General features: G+C 43.3%; 1 protein-coding gene across 1 annotated transcript in view; it reads left to right on the top strand.

Moving 5' to 3' along the window:
• LOC145400753 (uncharacterized) overlaps positions 1-17,711 on the top strand; it is a 95,827-nt gene extending 78,116 nt beyond the window's left edge. The window contains exons 3-5 of the mRNA XM_080273194.1: positions 16,072-16,657; positions 16,708-17,275; positions 17,470-17,711. Of these exons, the coding sequence (XP_080129320.1) occupies positions 16,072-16,657; positions 16,708-17,275; positions 17,470-17,711 (1,396 nt within the window). The remainder of the gene's footprint in view (positions 1-16,071; positions 16,658-16,707; positions 17,276-17,469) is intronic.
• The last annotated feature ends 285 nt before the right edge of the window (positions 17,712-17,996 follow it).

Here is a 17,996-nt window from a genome sequence, read left to right on the forward strand (position 1 = left end):
GTGGAAAAGTGTCTAGAGAAGGGAAAGAAGTTGTATGCGCCCTTCAGGGATTTGGAAAAAGCATATGACAGAGTGGATAGACAAGGATTGTGGAAAACTTAAAAAATGTATGGAGCAGATGGGAAGTTGTTGAATGCTGTGAAGAGTATGTATGAGGGTGCTAAGGCTACAGTGCGTGTGGATAGTGAACTGAGTGAGTTTTTCTAGCTGAAGGTTGGGTTGAAACAAGGATGTGTCTTGTCTCCATGGTTGTTCAATCTGTATATGGATGGGGTTATAAAAGAGATACAAGGTAGGGCAGTGGATGTTGGAGTGGCCCTAATGAGAGAGGGCAGTGTTTGGAAACTCCCTGCACTGTTGTTTGCTGATGATACTGTGTTGTTAAGTGAAGACGAAGGGGAGCTGCAAGGCTTGGTGGATGAGTTTGGGAGAGTGTGTAAGAAACGGAATCTAAAGGTGAATGTAGGGAACAGTAAAGTTATGGTCTTCGAGAGAGGTGAAGTCAGTGAATGTACAGTGAGGTTAGATGATGAGAAAATGTAAAATGTGACTACTTTTAAGTACTTGGGTAGTGTGATGAGTAAGGATGGAAGTTTGGAGGGTGAAGTGCTTGAAAGGGTACAACAAGGAAGAGAGGTTGCTGGTTCCTTGAAGGCAGTGATAAGAAGCATGGAAGTGAGCATGGAAGTGAAAAAGTTATTACATGACAGTATTGTGATACCAACTCTGACGTATGGAAGTGAAGCTTGGACGTTGTTGGAGGGACAAGTCAAGAGTGAGAGCAGTAGAAATGAGTTATTTGACAGGAGCCTGTGGAATCACATGGAGAGACAGACTGACAAATGAAGATGTGAAGGAGCGTTGTGGTGTGGATGTGGATGTGATAGGAAGCGTTAGGAGAAATACACTGAGGTGGCTTGGCCATGTGGAGAGGATGGAGAGTGAGAGACTGACGAGGAGAGAGTATGCGAGTGAGGTGGAGGGGGGAGTGGGAGGGGAATGCCAAGGATGATATGGAGGGCTGGAGTGGAGATGTATATGAAAGAGGGGGCTGTGAATTGGGAGCGGGGCAGTGAAATGGCGGGGGACAGGGTGACGTGGAGGCGATTTGTTTGTGGCCACCCCATATAAGGGATTATAGCGTCTGGCAATAGATAGATAGATATTTTCAAGGAGACGAGAATCAAGCAAGTCAGGGGAAAATACTGGAGGGAAAATATTGGACAGACAGAGATAAAGATGTCAACATGAACTGATTTGTGTAAATGCGGGAGAGGAGGCTATCGAGAAAGTAAGAAGAGAGTAAGTATTGGAAAGATTGAGGTGGTGGCGGTGGAGGAAAATGGTGAAGTGATTGTGAAGTGCCTCTGAAGATGATTGGTTTAGGGGAAGTGGTGGGACCTGGTATGGTATGGTGGTGAAGTGGTCGTAAGTGGAAGTGAGGCAAGGTGTTGTGGTAGTGGTGGTGACGTCGGGTTGTGGTGATCATTCGTGGAAATAAGGACATCTGGTGAAGATGATGGAAAGTGTGATCGTGTGTGGGTGGGGAGGAGTGGGGCGAGGTTGTGTTGAGAGGGTGGGGTGATTGTGCGATGATATGGGGTGGGGTCGCGTGGGATGGAGAGGGGTGCATTGGTAGGGTGGTGTGGGGTGTGATGGAACGATGAGGGTGAAACTGGGTAATTGGACGATGAAGTAAGGGTGACAGTGTGTAAATGACAACACCGCTATGTGAGGGGCCCGGGACGGGGACGGGTGGGGAGACTGTATCACGTGAGAATGACAGGTGAACTGGAGAGAGAGCACTGTGACTGACAACACCTGAATTGCACTGTCACACACTCACACACAACTACATACAGTATTTACACATGCACATTGCACAACTGTAACAAATATTATAACAGTGGTTACTTAGATACGAAATATTGCACATAATTCTTGTTCATCAGTTTGTAAATTTTATAGTGCATCGAGTGACTGGAACCCACGTTGTCTCTGTCTACTGCCATTTTTGTTATCTTTTTCATTCTGTTTTTCATGCAAGAGTTCTTTTAAATTGTACTTTTCTCTCCTCTTTCGTCGTCTTTGTCAAATCTTACCTTTTCATTCCTTGTTCCCTTGTCATCTTCTCCCTGCCATTATCTCATTTTACGTACCTACTTGTTCATAAAGTCCTCTATCGTTTACCAGCCTTTACTACGTTTGTTTTACAGCCATTGATTGTTGGACATGCCCTTCATTCCACCCTCGTTTTCTCCAAATATTTCTTACCATACAAGCCCAAGACCTCCCGCCTTCCTGTTCTCCTTATTTTATTTCACAGTTACATAGTCACTTGTATTATTTTCCGCTACGCTACTCTCCTGCCATTCTCACTTCCCTCTTTAATAATTGTGATAAGTATCCGCTTCCCGTCTCACCCGCCTCGCTTTACAGACCACCTGACTCGGATGTCTTCCCCCCTTCTTTGTGCCTGGCCATTTTGTCCCTTTTCGCTTGCCGGAACTGTCTTTCATTTTCCACTGACATCTGCAACCACTCTCTTTCCCTTATGCCTCCTTTTCCTGGTCTTCTATCTCTTGTCTCCCTTCCCCTTTCTTCCCTTTCTCTTACATCAATTCTGATTATACTGATTAATTTACACTAATACCCACCGTTTCTATTGCCTGTATCATGATTTTGCTGTTGACTCTTTATCCAAACCAATTATTTTCGCATCTAAATTTCCCATAACACAGGCTCTCATTTTCGTTTACCCAGTTACATGTATTCAGCCGTTTCCTTGGTAATTTCAGTTTTCCCTTCTTATTGCTACCTTAAGTTAATATTCTCACACTACTTTTCCCCCACCACAATACTCCCTCTCCCTGCAAGATACATAACCTACTGTCCTTCTCTCTACGGCAAAATCTTTTTTTTTTTTTTTTTTTTTTAACACTAGGTATATTTCATTCCTGTCACCGGCACCTTCCCCTTTCTTCTAGGTATTTCCCGATTTTGTTTTTGTCTTCGAAACCTTGGGAATTTTTCAGACGTATTTTGCAAGTTCTCTCTTTATTTTTTACCTTCTCCCATCCTCCACACAAAAGAATAAGTTAACATATGACGGCTTCTGTGATTCATATTTTCACACTTCACATAGCGTCTTCATCCCTCCCTCCGTGTATGTAGGCCTATATATTTACGTGTGTGTGTGTGTGTGTGTGTGTGTGTGTGTGTGTGTGTGTGTGTGTGTGTGTGTGTGTGTGTAGTAATGAATACAGAATCACGTAGGCAGGTAGGCAGTGATGGAGGCTGACCACCACCTTTCAGTCACCTGTGGTCACACACGGCCAGTAGCGAGGCCAGGCATGGAGTCTAATGGCCCAGATAAGGTTAAGCTCTTAGGGCAGACAGGACAGAGGCTTCGTAATTGTAAATATTCAGGCGACGTACTGCACTGGAGAGAGATGGCCAGAGAACTTATCTACGTCAAGGCATTCCAAAATACTACCATTTAGTTCCAGTATTTCTAATTACTGAAGATCGCATTCATTTCGTACACAAGCTGAGAGAAAATATGCGTACTGTTAAAATATTATTTCAGAGGCAATATATGGCTATTACTTCTAAAGGTATGTGGACAATTAAAAAAAATCGAACAGTTAGGGATATTTGGCTGACTAATGATTTTGAACGGATAAGGAAATTTGGTAGACTGGAACACCATATCGCCACTGCGTCCAGATCTGGTATTACTGAAGTAGTCTATCAGTACAAGGAAAGATACAGGCATAAACAAGAAGCTTAAACACTGAGTACACCAATACGACAGGCAAAAGTAGACTAGTTGATAAATGGGAATGTGGACGGAGTTAAATAATACACGAGTATGTTAGAATACAAAGAATCCATTGAGTACGAAGCTTAAACAGACCCATAATATTAAACTCTGAAGGAGGGAATCTGGGAGAAAGAGGATAATAAAGGAGACAGTCTCGTGTTGACACAGGGGTCTGGAGTGGAACACGGAGTGGGAGGGACAGAGTTGTGGGGTTATATAAGTGCCAGAGAGAGAGAGAGAGAGAGAGAGAGAGCAAAGTGCACGGATCACACAGTGCTTTCTTTTTTTCTTTTTTATATGTCACTGGATTAAAAAAATATTGACAGTGTTGACACGTAAAGAATATTGAAAAGAAGATAACTCTACTTTCATCGTGCTGGATTATAGATGTACGCAATATATATATATATATATATATATATATATATATATATATATATATATATATATATATATATATATATATATATATATATGGCCAGGTAAGATACTTCCTTGTAAGCAAAGGAGGTTGTATGCAACTGGTGTTTGTGCATAATTTAATTTCTGCTCAGTGCTTTCGATCCGTCGGGTTAAGCTGCGTTGATTTTCATTTAGACTGAGTAGCTGTCCAAATGTTAATATACTTGGTGACGTTTCGTTCCTTCCTGGGAATGTCTTCAGATCAATCTGATGGCGGGTGGAGCGAGACCTCATTGTATAGGGGATGCCGTGATTGATCGGCCAAGAGCGAACGATGAATGGTGTGTGGCTATCTCAAAGGTGGAATGAGTTTGTCCACCGCTGATTGAGATCTTTTGCACATTGGAGAGACTTTCAGTTCGTCCACTTGTGAGATGATTGTACGTTTCGGTTCAGAAATATATAGTGCTTCCAGAAACATGAGTCTACGTGGGTCTTTTTCAGGGTCAATTATTTCAGTTCCTTTTTCGCGGTGCTGACGGGTAAGGGAGGTGTTATGATTAGTTCTGTAGTGATTGTTTATTGATTTGTTCTGTATGTGACACGTGCGACGCCCTGGCTGTCTAGTCCTCGTCATTCCTCATTTGTACAAGTATGTCGGTAGATGACGTGGTCTTCTTGCATGGGCATACTTTTTACAGTACGGCTGTTCTTGAATAATAGATGGGAGATTGTGCAGGTCTTCTAGTAATCGATTAATGCGAGACTTCCCTAAACTGACAAGTGAATATTCTCTTGGCTATTCGTATTCAACGTCATTTTACACAAGCCAGGCTACTTCCTTCAGCCCATCATCTCGCAAATCCCGACTGCTACCTACTCCATAGCAAAGAAATTGAAAGAAATATTCACACCCTAAGTACCTACAGACTACTGCCTGACATCAGCTAGCCAGTTCCTTGAGATTCTGGAGGATGCACCCCCCGCAGAAGACTACATCACCGCATCTTTGGACGTCAAAAGCCTTTTTACCAACGTAGCCGTGGACTGAGCGATGCAATTCATTCTAGACTGAGTATATTAGTGTGAAGAAACTGCAAAAATAAATAAATAAATAAATAAAAAGCGAATGCAAGAGAGCATCTGGGCTGGGAGGACAATCAAGTCAGTTCCCATAAGTACATTCCATTAGGTTGAAACGTCTTTTAGGACGGATAATAAAACAAATATCGTTATTAAAAAGCTAAAAGTTTCACTGCATTCAACAACAATCAGGATATTTCTCCAGTTCAGTTTTCTCTTCGCCATAAATACAATCAAGCCATCAGGACAACTGCCAAGAAGAGTACGCCCCTCTAACGATGAATTTCTTGCTCAGTCTCAGTATTTTATTCTAGTTCAACAGAAAATATTGATAAGTCATTGACAATGTCTTTAAAAACAGTATTCATATGTTAGCCCATTTCAAACACAGTACCACTTAAAGGATATGATGCTATTGTTGGTTAATGAAATACCCCCAATGCCCGTCATAAAAGCTTTCCAACACAAATGCAAACATGTTGCCCAAGAATTGTCGGATCTGTGCGGACTTGCTTGAGTAGTTGTGATGACGGAGGCACACAGGCTTTGACAAATTTACGGCTACTCTCACCGTATTACACACATATACATACACGGTAGCGTAACGCAGGTTGTTTGGTGAAACATTTTGTGTATATAAAATGTGTTTATTTGTCTCGCCTATGCTTTCCTCGTCATCTCTGTTAATCTCTTTTCGTGTCTCATCAGCCTACTGTATATACTACATCTATTACCAATTACTTAATCCATTAGATCTACCCCTCCGCTCCCTCGTGCCCCTTCCCCTCCAGGGTTAATCATTGCAACCACACCACTGTAGATCAGTGCAACACCTGGGCGGGTTATTCCCACCTTGACCAGTCAGGTGTTACTAGATATTTTATTGATCTACCTGGGGTTATTCCATCTGTGGCCACTCAGTGTTACCAGATCTGTTTATTGCTGTGCCTGCAGTTAATCAGTCAATGGCCACTCAGGGAAGTCAAATTCTCGGGGTAACATCTGATGTTCCACCCCGTAGACCAGTGGCTTATAGCGGAGGCTGTACTCTCACAGTACGCATTCTTGGCTGTTACTATAATTTTCCGTATAAGTTCACCTTCCTTTGTATTGTCTTGGTTTTACTTCTTTGCCATATTCTATTCGTGTGCTCCATATTCTAAATCTCTTTCCACATCTACTTTCTTTTCCACCTTTACCTTCTCTTCTACCCCAACCTAAAGTCCTCAGTTGTCTTCTCTTTTCTTTCTTTCTGGTCGTTTCTCATAAATGTTTGTTTCCTATTCCTTTCTTCTATTGTGTATTATCTTCTTGTATTTTGAGACCAGTTCCCTTCGATATATCTTCTGCGTTTCTTAAGATTCTGTTATTACAGCAGTGCAGGCGAAGGCTTGCTGTTGTGTGTGTGTGTGTGTGTGTGTGTGTGTGTGTGTGTGTGTGTGTGTGTGTGTGTGTGTGTGAGAAAAATAACTCGCAGTTGTGATTCGATTTAAGCCAAACATAATGGAAGGACTGAATGCGAGTAAAGGAGTTGAGCTTTCCTTTTTCAAACCAAAGAATATAAGCCAGTCACAGGATTTTGTCAGTCTTACCCAGCAAGGTCAACTTAAACGTTTTTTATCTGATTTATGCCAAACTTTGTGCAGGGGATGATGATAAGGCAGTAGTGAATGGAATCAGTTCTCAGGTCAGTCAGCGGTCAGAGCCAGAGGACAAAGTTAAATTTCGATCAGTATATCGGTGTGTGAGTAAATTAAATAAAGCAGTTTGGTTTGACTTAAAACGAGCTTGACAGAAGGTTTGGGGAGTCAACAAGGAGCTGACCTAGTTTTTAGATAAATACGTCAAAGGTCAAGGTCACATAGCAAGGTCAGATTTGCCCGATTTTATCCGATTCACAACACCCTTTGTCGAAAAGTTGATGGTAAGGCGAGAATACACAAGTTTGACTTTGAGAACAACTAATTACAATTCAAGATCACAGGGCAAGGTTGGAGGTCAGGGTTGTATGACAATCAACGTAATCTGTTTCCATTCGATTTACGCCAAACATTGTAATGTTGTTCAGCGTAAAGCAATGTTTAAGGGATTCGCTTTTGATGTAGTCTAGCGAAGAAGGTCAGATGTTCGACCTTATTAATCGAAGTTTTGATTTGCTGTGGATGAAACTTGCTAGAAGGACTGATAAACCAAGAAAAAGGGATCCGATTTTTAAAACAATAAGACGAGGAAGGTAACAGGACAAGGTCATCTCAAACGCATAGTGGAAGTGTTATGGGTTAGGCAAATGTGATATGTTTGACTTTGAGAGTAACTTCCCCAGGTGCAAAGTCAGAACAGAAAGTCAAATGCTCAGCCCCTAGGCCAGCTGATGAGTGAGGGTGTTACACTCTGAATGCTCCTTCATTTTCTTCTTTCAATCACACTATTCTTCTCGAATCGTTTATGTTTAAAACCGATTGTGCAATTTATTTCTCACTCTGTTCTCTCTTTTCTCTTCCATTGTCCTTCTTTTCTTTCATTCTCGTTTTTTCATAAAGTTTATTTTCCCTCGTCTTGTCTCTCCCTCAGTCATATCACATAACCCACATAAATTCTCCCTCTCCTGTCATCTCTCTCTCTCTCTCAGTTGCTATAGTCTTGCCTTGCCACTTTCTTATAGATCTGTTTCATCCTCGTTCGCCATCGTTTCATCCCTCCCTGCCTCGTCCCCTTTCTCGTCCCTCCTTTCCCCCACTTCTCCCTTCTAATTACCAACACCCCACAAGTGCCAACAAGAACAACTCTCCACCCAAGTGTGGAGCCCGAGTTGACAAGTGGATGGTCAGGAGTGGTGAGGCGTAGTGGAAGAGAGAAGGTACAGCGGAGGACCCTCGGTGGTAAGGAGGGAAAGATTCGAAGAGAGAGGAATGGAGGAGCACTGAGAGGAGGGAGAGAGGGGAAAGTTTGAGGGAGAGGAGGAGGGAGGAATGGAGGCAGACAGGTTGGAGGGAGAGAGAGGGGAAAGGATGTGTAATGAAGTGAAAATTTATACATGAGTGGATGGTATAATGGAAAGGGAGAGGGATGGAAACAGACAAGAAGAAATGATAAATGGCGTGGGTGATGGGATGGTGGCAAAGTGAATAACGAGAGGCGTTCAGGAGGTTTTTGGTGGTGAGAGAGAGCACAAAGTACAAAGGAATTAAAGCAAACAGCGACAGACTTGTTGGTCCTTTCGCGGCTGTCTGGTTCAGGGAACGTTATGAGTTATTATACCACTCTATCAATTAAAAACATGGATAGAAAAGCAGGAAGGCTCCTTCTCACCCACCAAACCCTTAAGCCGAAGCCAGCAGGAAGTAGAGAGAAGGACCACTATGCAATATAGACAAACTGCCATGGAAATTTCATAGGCAAAAGGAAAAGGAAATCTTATTTTTCACTATCAACCTAAAACGGAGAATAACACTAAGTCAACAATATTTATCAGTGTTGTTCTGCATGTTGTATCATCCAAGCTTTGGATAAAGGAAATAAAAGTTATATACATCTCAGATATGTAGTGTATATAGAATAGTACCCACTACTGAACCCTGTGGCACTCCACTTGTAAGAGCTTACCGATCTGACATTTTTCCATTTATTATGACACTCTGTTTACGTCCTGTAAGCCAATTATCGATTCACCTGAGCACATTGCCTCTGAACCCAAGCGCCTTCAATTTCTGAAGTAGTTTTCTCTGGTGAATTTCATCAACTGCTTTGTGGAAATTGAGATAGATAACGCCAGCAATGGTGGTCTCATCGTAGATATTGAATATATCACAGAAGAAATCCAAGAGATTTGTAAGGCAAGAGCAATTATTAAAAAAAAAACAGCTTTGTGAATCTTTGATGAGATTATTTATTTGTAAGTGCTGGGAAAACTTCTCTGATAGTAATGTAAACAACTTGCTCGTCACTGAGGTTAAGCTTATTGTTCGATAATTTTAAGGTGGTGATTTGATGTTTTTTTTATTATTTTATTTTTTAAATATTGGATACTCATTGTTAGTTTCCACTCATGAGGAACCTTAGTATTTCTGGGTGATTTATTGAAAAGATCAGTTAATGACATAAATATTTTATTCACTGCTTTCTTCAGAATGCATGGAGATACGTTATCTGGCCCTGGTGTTTTATTACTCCGGGTCGGGGACGGGTAATAAAACACCAGGGCCACCCACACTCCACACTGTTCCCAAACATTGCTAGCAACAAACTCCCCCAAAGTGCCAACTCTGTGAGAATGGATGCTAATTTTGTTAGTATCTTTGGATAACGTTTCCTCAAGGTCATGGCAGAAGCATCCAGCAAACAAAGGAACAGTCAGTGAAAAGAGATCTGGTGAAATTACCAGAGCAGGCTGTGCATGTGATGTTCCGGATTATTTTGAAATTTGGGGGTTACTGAAAAATGTTGTGGAATAAATAAATACCGGTAAATAATATAACATAAAGTTTCTGTTAAATACAAGTATCTAAAAGGGATTATTCAGCAAGTTAGCTTATTAGTACCACGAAACAGAAATGTTATCAATTACAGTACGTTTTTGCTAGTAACAGGTGAGGTTATTACTGTGCTGTTATTGGAATGTAGGGGAAGTACTGTAGCTACCTGCAACAAGTTGTATATTAATTTTGCCTACTGATGGTGCAAAGAATGCAAAGTTAACTGAGATCTGGAAGTAAGCTGAAGTTTTGCTACCGGTATTGGCTGAGGAAGGACATGGAAAATATCAATACACACACATTACAAAATATCTGCTAATTAGAACTGTACTAAAATATATATAAACAATTAGTACATGAAAAATATAAATAGCGGCTTGTTAGATTTATTTTTCTTAACCAGGTGTCAAAAGTGAGAAATTTGTCGCCACCTGGGATGCAGGTACTAAAAATTACCTAATTCCTGGAATGCAAGGGCACAGAATAATACACTAGATGAACAGTACTGGTAAACAAAGAAGAAAAATATAATAATAAAATAAATCTTACCTATATTTAAAAAAGTGTTATCTGCAATCAAAATTATTTACATATATGATGGACCTCTACGACAAATAAACAAGGGGTTATGTTGCAACAGAGGTAAATTTAATGTTGAGATACGACTGTCTTTACGAGTGAAGCAAGGGAGGGATCTTTCTGTTAAAATATTGTAACTTACATTGTGATTTACAAAAAGTTAGCCAAGTATGCCCAAAGATAGGTAGGCTAGTGGCAGGAAAGTGCAATCAAAAGAAACAAAACTCCACTAAATAATTGTATACACGGGATATACACTGTTGTCGTTGGTGAAAACAGTGAACAGAACTAAAGAAACAGTACTCACTCACTGACAGCACTATGCACAAGGGAATGATTAACACTAAATAACCGACATCATATATAATGTACCAGACATTGCAGTTACTTACATAAGCGAACACAAAGGCGTCAGCCATAACCACAATGAACTGCCACAAACTGCATAACATGGATAGTTTCCACATCATTGTATAACACACAACAATACACTGAAACACTATCACTCAAAACTCAGACTCACCTCGAACAAACACATTTAAAACAAAACAAAATCCCACAAAACAACAAGGGCAGCTCGAACAAAACAAGTCAAAGCTAAAGAAGGTTCCACTCAGTTCCAAATGCAGACTGTTTTAACTGGTGAAACAATATGCAGTTAACACTCACCCAGTCCCAGCTCTAAACGCGGGGAAATACTTATCACCTCCACGAGAACAATAATCATCCATCGCCATCACACTTTAAAGCACTAGACAGACAAGCAGGACAGGGCAAAGCTTTTCACGCTAAACTATGCACAAAAACACGAGCACATACGCTGGATTCGCAAACTGTACACAAGGATAATAGGTCCAAGACGCTTAATCACACAGATGTAATATTTGCACACGAAATATTCACTAAGATTCACTCAGATAGTGGAAACAACTGATGGGTGGTGAGTGCGAGGACAACAGTTTCTTGTGGGGCTTGCGGAGAGAGAGAGAGAGAGAGAGAGAGAGAGAGAGAGAGAGAGAGAGAGAGAGAGTGAATGTATTGTTGGGGGATGAGGAGGAGGGGAATAGTTTAAGTGTGTGTGTGTGTGTAGACAGATCGTGCTTCATGTCCTCAAACTTCCCAAAGTGGTTGTGACAGTGAACGGCGCGCGCCATGGAGCGTCCGGGATTAACTTTGCCGTGTGTGAGGATGGGAGGAAGTTTGAGAGGGACGACAGCGTTGGCCACGATTGACAGTGACTTGGGCAGGACGCCACGACACCCTCTTCCACGTCTAGACACACACACACACACACACACACACACACACAGTTTACCAAAAGATTCTTCGTATCAACCCCTTCCCCTTCAGTAACCTACAATCGTGAAATGAAATGCTGTTCATCATAAACTGTACATTTTGCAAAGACTCTGAGGTTTATTTTTCTCCTTACAGATTACTCGTAAAATGTATCTTTTTGTAGTTCTTTCGTACAGAGCCCCTAAGCTTGTTCAGTGATCAAAATACAATATTCTGTTAATATTGTGTGGGTGTTCTGGAGTTACTGTACCAGTTGTCCGATTTTTCATTCCTAGTTAGAGTCTGGATTACAGTTAAGAAACGAGTCTCTCTGTGTTTTGTAATCACAAGAAAATGTTAAATTCGTAATTTTAGGTGCAGCTACAGTAGCTGAATAATCTATACAATACAATGCCTGTAAATAAATGGGTGCAGGATCTTGTGCAAGAGTAGTGTGTAACCCTGACCTTCCAATTGCCCTTATTTATGTCTGACCTTGGGTGGCGTTGCACTCTAGGTGCTTAGCTAATTAGGTCAACTATAATTACCTGCGAGTTTCACCTCACGCGGTGGTCTCTCCTCGCAGCAAGTGTTCAGTCCTCTTGGCCTCCCTGTCTACTTCCTTCCCCTCCTAGGCTCCGGCTGTGATAGTGTAGTGTTCAAATGCCTACCTCCTGTTGGCCACCTGTGCACACCATAAGTCTGATGTCATTTGTTAGGTGGTCAGGGCTCAGGGACAGTTCATGAGGCTGTCTGGCTAAGTAGGATTAGGGACAAGCTTAAGTTAACCTTGTCTAAATACATAGTGTTCAGTGTAAATAACAATCTGTAGTGTGCAGTAAATAATAATATGCATTTGCAAAGTATCCCTCTAGCCTTTCCTTCCATACCACGTTAAAATAACGTGACGTGATATTATATGTAAACATGACCTGGAAATTTGTTAGTATGGACACCCAAACTTTTTTGGGCAATGAAGGCAAGGTGAGACGAAGTGGTAATGCTGATTTACTCTGCTTGGTAGCTGGGATGTTAAGTGGAAGCTGAAAAGAAGATTGAAATGATGGCAGGAGGGAGGATTTCACAGAAGTGGACGAAAAAACCTGGGAGAGGAAATAAACAATGCAGGAAAGGCTGAGCAACAAAGTGCAAAGGCCTTGCTTTAAAATGTGGATAAGGGTGTGGACTGGGTAACGTGGAGAGTCTGGAGAGTGAGGGAGCTATTTAATGATGAAGAGGTGGAAGCGGGAGGAAGGGGTCACTTGAAAGTGTGGAAGAGGGTAGACTGAGAGAGGTAAAGATGGAATGCGAGGGATAGGGTTGGAGTGAGAGAAGAGAGGATTAAATAGAGGAGAGCTGAATGAGAGAGGAGGGAAGGTATGAGTGAGAGGAAGGAAAGGGAAGTAGAATGAAAGAGAGAGAGAGAGAGAGAGAGAGAGAGAGAGAGAGAGAGAGAGAGAGAGAGAGAGATTGGAGGAGGGGGGAGGGGAGTAAAGCGACAGAAGAAAAGGAAGGGTAGATGTGGAGCGAGAGAAGAAATGTGAGTAATTTAAGAAAGTTGGCAGACGAGCGGGGGGGAGGGGGAGAATTAAAGACGGTTTAAGTAATGTACCGTCTGACGCAACAAAATCAAGGACTGGACAAATAAGATGGAAAATAATTTAACACAACTTGTCGGAAAAGTCAAGTTATGATGTTGAGCCCAAGTTGTCATCTGTATTCTCGCTCTTCCCAGACGTTTTTATGCAGAAGAGCCAAGTCTGCAAGAGACGAACTGGTTAAGTAAGGTTTTATATAAGTCCTCTACTGAAAAGGTTATCCTAAAACTTTATAATCTGAAGTTATGGGGAAGAGAATAAAAATGTCTCCCTCGAGCCGAAAGAGTTAAAGTGATATGCGATTTGGCTTCATAAATAACGATGGAGAGATGCACAAAGCGGTGTGTGGTTGGAGAGGACAAATAAATGCATCACAGGGCTCTGCACAATGATGGGTAGTAACTCCGCCGCTCTCATGAAGGAGCCCCTTGATGGGTCTTTATGCTCAAGAAACGAGGTGCAATTTCACACAGTTGCCGAGGTGTGGAGTGAAGTTGGTGGCAGAACGAAGGGAAGATGGCCAAGAATGATATGTATAAGAATGTAGTCAAGAATATGAGAATGAGGTTGAAGGAAGAGAGTGGTGGCTCGTGATAAATCTGGAGATATTTTTCACTCTCACCTTCTCCGAGTTGGTCAGTCCTCACACACACTTCTTCAAACTGTTTCACATTGGAATTTTCTACCGATGGTACAAAGGCTTTCTTAGGAAACACAAACACTGGGAACTACTGCGTTGTCCTGCGGAATCAAGTTCAAATCGCCCAGTTAAAAGCGTTGAGTCTGCGAAAAGAAATGTAGAGAAGGCTGGGGACCGCTTGGCAGGGAAGGGGATAATTTTTTTTTAGCTCTTTCCACCCCATTGCTTGTGCCAGGAGTAGGCTAGGCACGGTTTTTCTCCAGGCTTATGAGGAGGATTTTTGAGAGTATGATAAAATTACAGGCATCTTTAGGACAAACTGTGGCACTACTTTGTCAACTTTCATCTCTCTCTCTCTCTCTCTCTCTCTCTCTCTCTCTCTCTCTCACTTCTAAACTGTTGAACATCTATTCGAAGGCAGTGATGGTTGAAGCATTTTCAGAGCTTAACGAAGAAGTAATACTAGGAAGGAAGTATATCATGTCACTAAGATTAACTGACGACAGTGCAGTTATATGTTAAAACCGAAGCAGGACTGCAAAGAATCTGTAACACATTGAATATAACTGCAAAATAGTATCTGCAACGAAAATACACAAAATGAAGACAACACTTATGACGATTGCAAGAACGGACGTTAGCCAAATGAATGCGACGAGAGGGCACAATCTACCTGAAGAAGAGAAACATTTTAAATATATACGTAAAGGAGGATGCAGCAGGGAAGTTTGATGCTGAAGAATATTGGAGAAATTGGAATGGGAAGGCAAAAATGTGTAGTGACAGGAGATGAATTTCAAATTAAAGAAAAGATCATGAAATAAGCGCAGAATTGAGTGGAAGATTATACAGACTGGAAACCCAGATTTTGAGAATAGCAGAGAAAATTGCCGGAAGCCCTCGAGATTAAGGTCTGAAGCAGAAATCTGAACCTAAGATAAAAACGGCAGTGGTGACGCACTGGAATGTGTAGAAGAGGAAAGAAGTCTGATTAGGGCTACAAGGTCATAAATCCCTCTGAGTAAGCAGCATTTGATCGAGGGCCAATGACTGCAACCATGTATTGTTACCAGCTGCGATAGCGATGCTGGTATTGTTTTCAATTTGTCTGCCTGTCTGTGTGGGTATCTGTTAGCACGATAACTTCGCAGCCGCTCAAAATCTCATTACAAAATTTTACAGGTGTGTAGTAGGGATGAAAATCTCCTACGAGTTCGTAAGTGGTGAAGGTAGGTCAAGGCCTGTGTGTTTGTTAGCACGATAACATCGCAACCGCTCCAGATATCATTCCAAAATTTTACAGGTGTGTAGTACAGATGAAAATCTAAGAGTTCGAAACTGGTGAAAGTAGATCAAGGTCAAAGTCATATTCCGAGCCGTGTTAGATATGTATCGGCTCGCGACTGGTGTAATTCCCCCCTTGGGTGGGCCTCTAGTTTCATTTAAGATTAATGCAGTGGCATGTTATATAGAAACCCTGGACCGAATATTTCGCCCTCAACTCACTCATTTACTTTCTTTTACTCTCCACCCCTACGGTGTGGTCTTCGGCTCCCATGTCCTTGGAGATTGGTTTTACTGTTATTCCCATGGGATAAAAACTGTGATGTACAAATTCCTCAGTACGGGAAATCCCCAGAGGCTGGACACCCACATGGAATGCACAGGGCCTATTTCATCATGAACTTATTCTTCTCTATGTTAAAATACCTCCTCGGCGAGAGCAGGACGGAAAATTAAAACTGCACAGCTTCACTCATCTATCCCTTATACTTTTTAATATATAACCCATCCAGTTCCTAATTTCTGCAGATATTATAAGACGTCTCTTATAATGGTGACCCATAGGGAAACTTAGGAATAAAATGGACGTCTTTACCCCCCAGTACTTCTCGCCTCGATGATTGATGATTCGAAGCTGACAGTATCATATCTGTCGATCTGTCAAACTCGGAGGATTCGAAGCAGAATGTGAACTTGGTGATGAGGGATTCGATCGACGGTATTAACTTCCTCATTATTATTATTCATTTTGACATATTTTTGCTATCTCCAGACGACATTTTGAACTGCGTGTATTAGTCAGGTTTTAATATATAGCCAGAAGCCTTAATCCCGTAAGGGGTTGCCACAAACAAATTGCCTCTGTGTAACCTTGTCCCCTGCCATTTTGCTGCCCACCTTCATCTCCAGTCCACCCCCCCTTGCTGGCTCGGCGCAGTGGTCGCTCCACCCGCGCCTAGCAAGCGATCACTTTGCAATTCAGATCAGGCTGCCACTCGCGCCCCTCCCTCCCCCCCCACCTCCCCCACCGAGGTGGGTCCTCAGCAAAGCCGACTGGGCAGCCTTTGCCAGAACCTTAACCACCATTTTCGAGGCCTCTCCTCCCGCCCTAGACCTCGAGGGCAGAGCAGATCAAGTTGCCAGTGCTTTTGCACAAGCTGCCTCTCTCGCCATCCCGCTACAGCGACGATCCACGAAGCGATACCTAGACGGCTGGATCTACTGCGACAGGGTCAGGGAACTGAACCACCAACTCACTGCGGCACGTAAGCAGTACCGGCGGTGCTGCTCATCCCCACGGCGCCGATACCTTGCTGCCGTAATGCAACATGTCGTGTCGGAGAAACACCGCATGAAAGAGAAGGCGTTGATCAGATGGTGCAAGACTTTGGACTCTCACTCCACTCTCAGGGAGATGTGGAGGAGAATTCGGTCTGTCTCTGACCCACATCCCCCCCGTCCACCCCTCACCCTGACCCAGCCGCTGAAGCCAGCCGTCTTGCACAACACTTCGTAGACCGTTCTGCTTCCCACAATCTCCCGCAGTCCGTTAGAGTCAAGCAGGTGCAGTTGTCTACCTCTCGTCTTGCAGCAATTCAGGCTGCCTGTGAAAGGCCTGCCCCTGCCGATGTACCTTTCACCAGTGGGGAACTGCAAAAAGCATTGCAGCACAGAGGAGACACTGCTCCGGGGCTCGACGGGCTAGCCTATTCTCTGTTATCACATGCCGGAGATTGTGGGAGAGATCGTCTCCTTGGTCTGCTCAACCTCTCATGGTCTGAGGGCCGTTTGTCGAGGTCATGGAAGACAGCTGTCATCCACCCGATTGCCAAACCTCGCGATCCCGGCGCCATGCGCCCTACCTCGCTTCTTAGCTGTGTGGCTAAGACAGCAGAGAGGGTTGTGCGTGCTCGCCTTGCCTGGCATCTGGGACCGTTGCACCCAAGGAGTTTTGCTTACCACCCTGGCAGGAGTGCGTCTCACTGCTTTGTTTCCTTCCTCAGGGAGCTTCGAGGTGGATGGGGGATGGCTGTCTTCCCTGATCTCGAAAAGGCCTTCGAGCTGGTGAACCCTCTTGTCATCCATGCAGCCCTTGCCGACAGGGGAGTAGGAGGTAGACTCTTGTCGTGGGTGGGGGACTTCTTCCGGACAGCAGGGGCAGATTCCAGGGGCAACTCTCTCCCTTCTATCATCATCCCAATGGCACTCCCCAGGGGAGCGTCCTTAGCACCCTGTTATTCAATGTGTTGGTCGAGAGACTTCTAACTGTTGACTATGGACCCGGCGTGACACTGCTCTTTTACGCAGACGACCTGGCACTGGCCTTCTTGAGGAAAGACTGCTTCACCCAGGCACCCATCTCTCTTTCTAGATTGCACAACAAGTGTAATGAACTCGGGCTGAAAGTCAACTTCGAGAAGACCAAGTGCCTACCTTTCGGTCTCCGCCCTCCCGAACATCCCCTCTCATTGGGTGGCCGCTGCATTGAGCCTGTCACGCTGCACCGATATCTGGGGGTCTACTTAGACTCGGGGCTAACTTTTGCCTGACATGTGAGATACTTACAAGAGCAGGCCGCCTCCTGCATTTCTGCTCTCCGCTACCTCTCTAGTCACAGCTTAGGGGCGTCGTATGCAGTTCTGTGTACTTTCTATGTCCATGCAGTCAGCTCCCTAGTCGATTACAGGGCGATCTGCTTCCCAGGGCTGGCTTCCCTCATCTCCCAGTCCTTGGAGGTACTCCAAAATGATGCTCTATGGGTTATGCTGGGCGCTCCACGCTGGACCGGACTGGTCAATTTACGGATGGAGAGTGGGTTTCCATCACTCGCCCAC

Source organism: Coenobita brevimanus, chromosome 6 (assembly GCF_032717465.1).
Source record: "Coenobita brevimanus isolate Jiangsu-jjx chromosome 6, ASM3271746v2, whole genome shotgun sequence".
Taxonomy (NCBI): domain Eukaryota; kingdom Metazoa; phylum Arthropoda; class Malacostraca; order Decapoda; family Coenobitidae; genus Coenobita; species Coenobita brevimanus.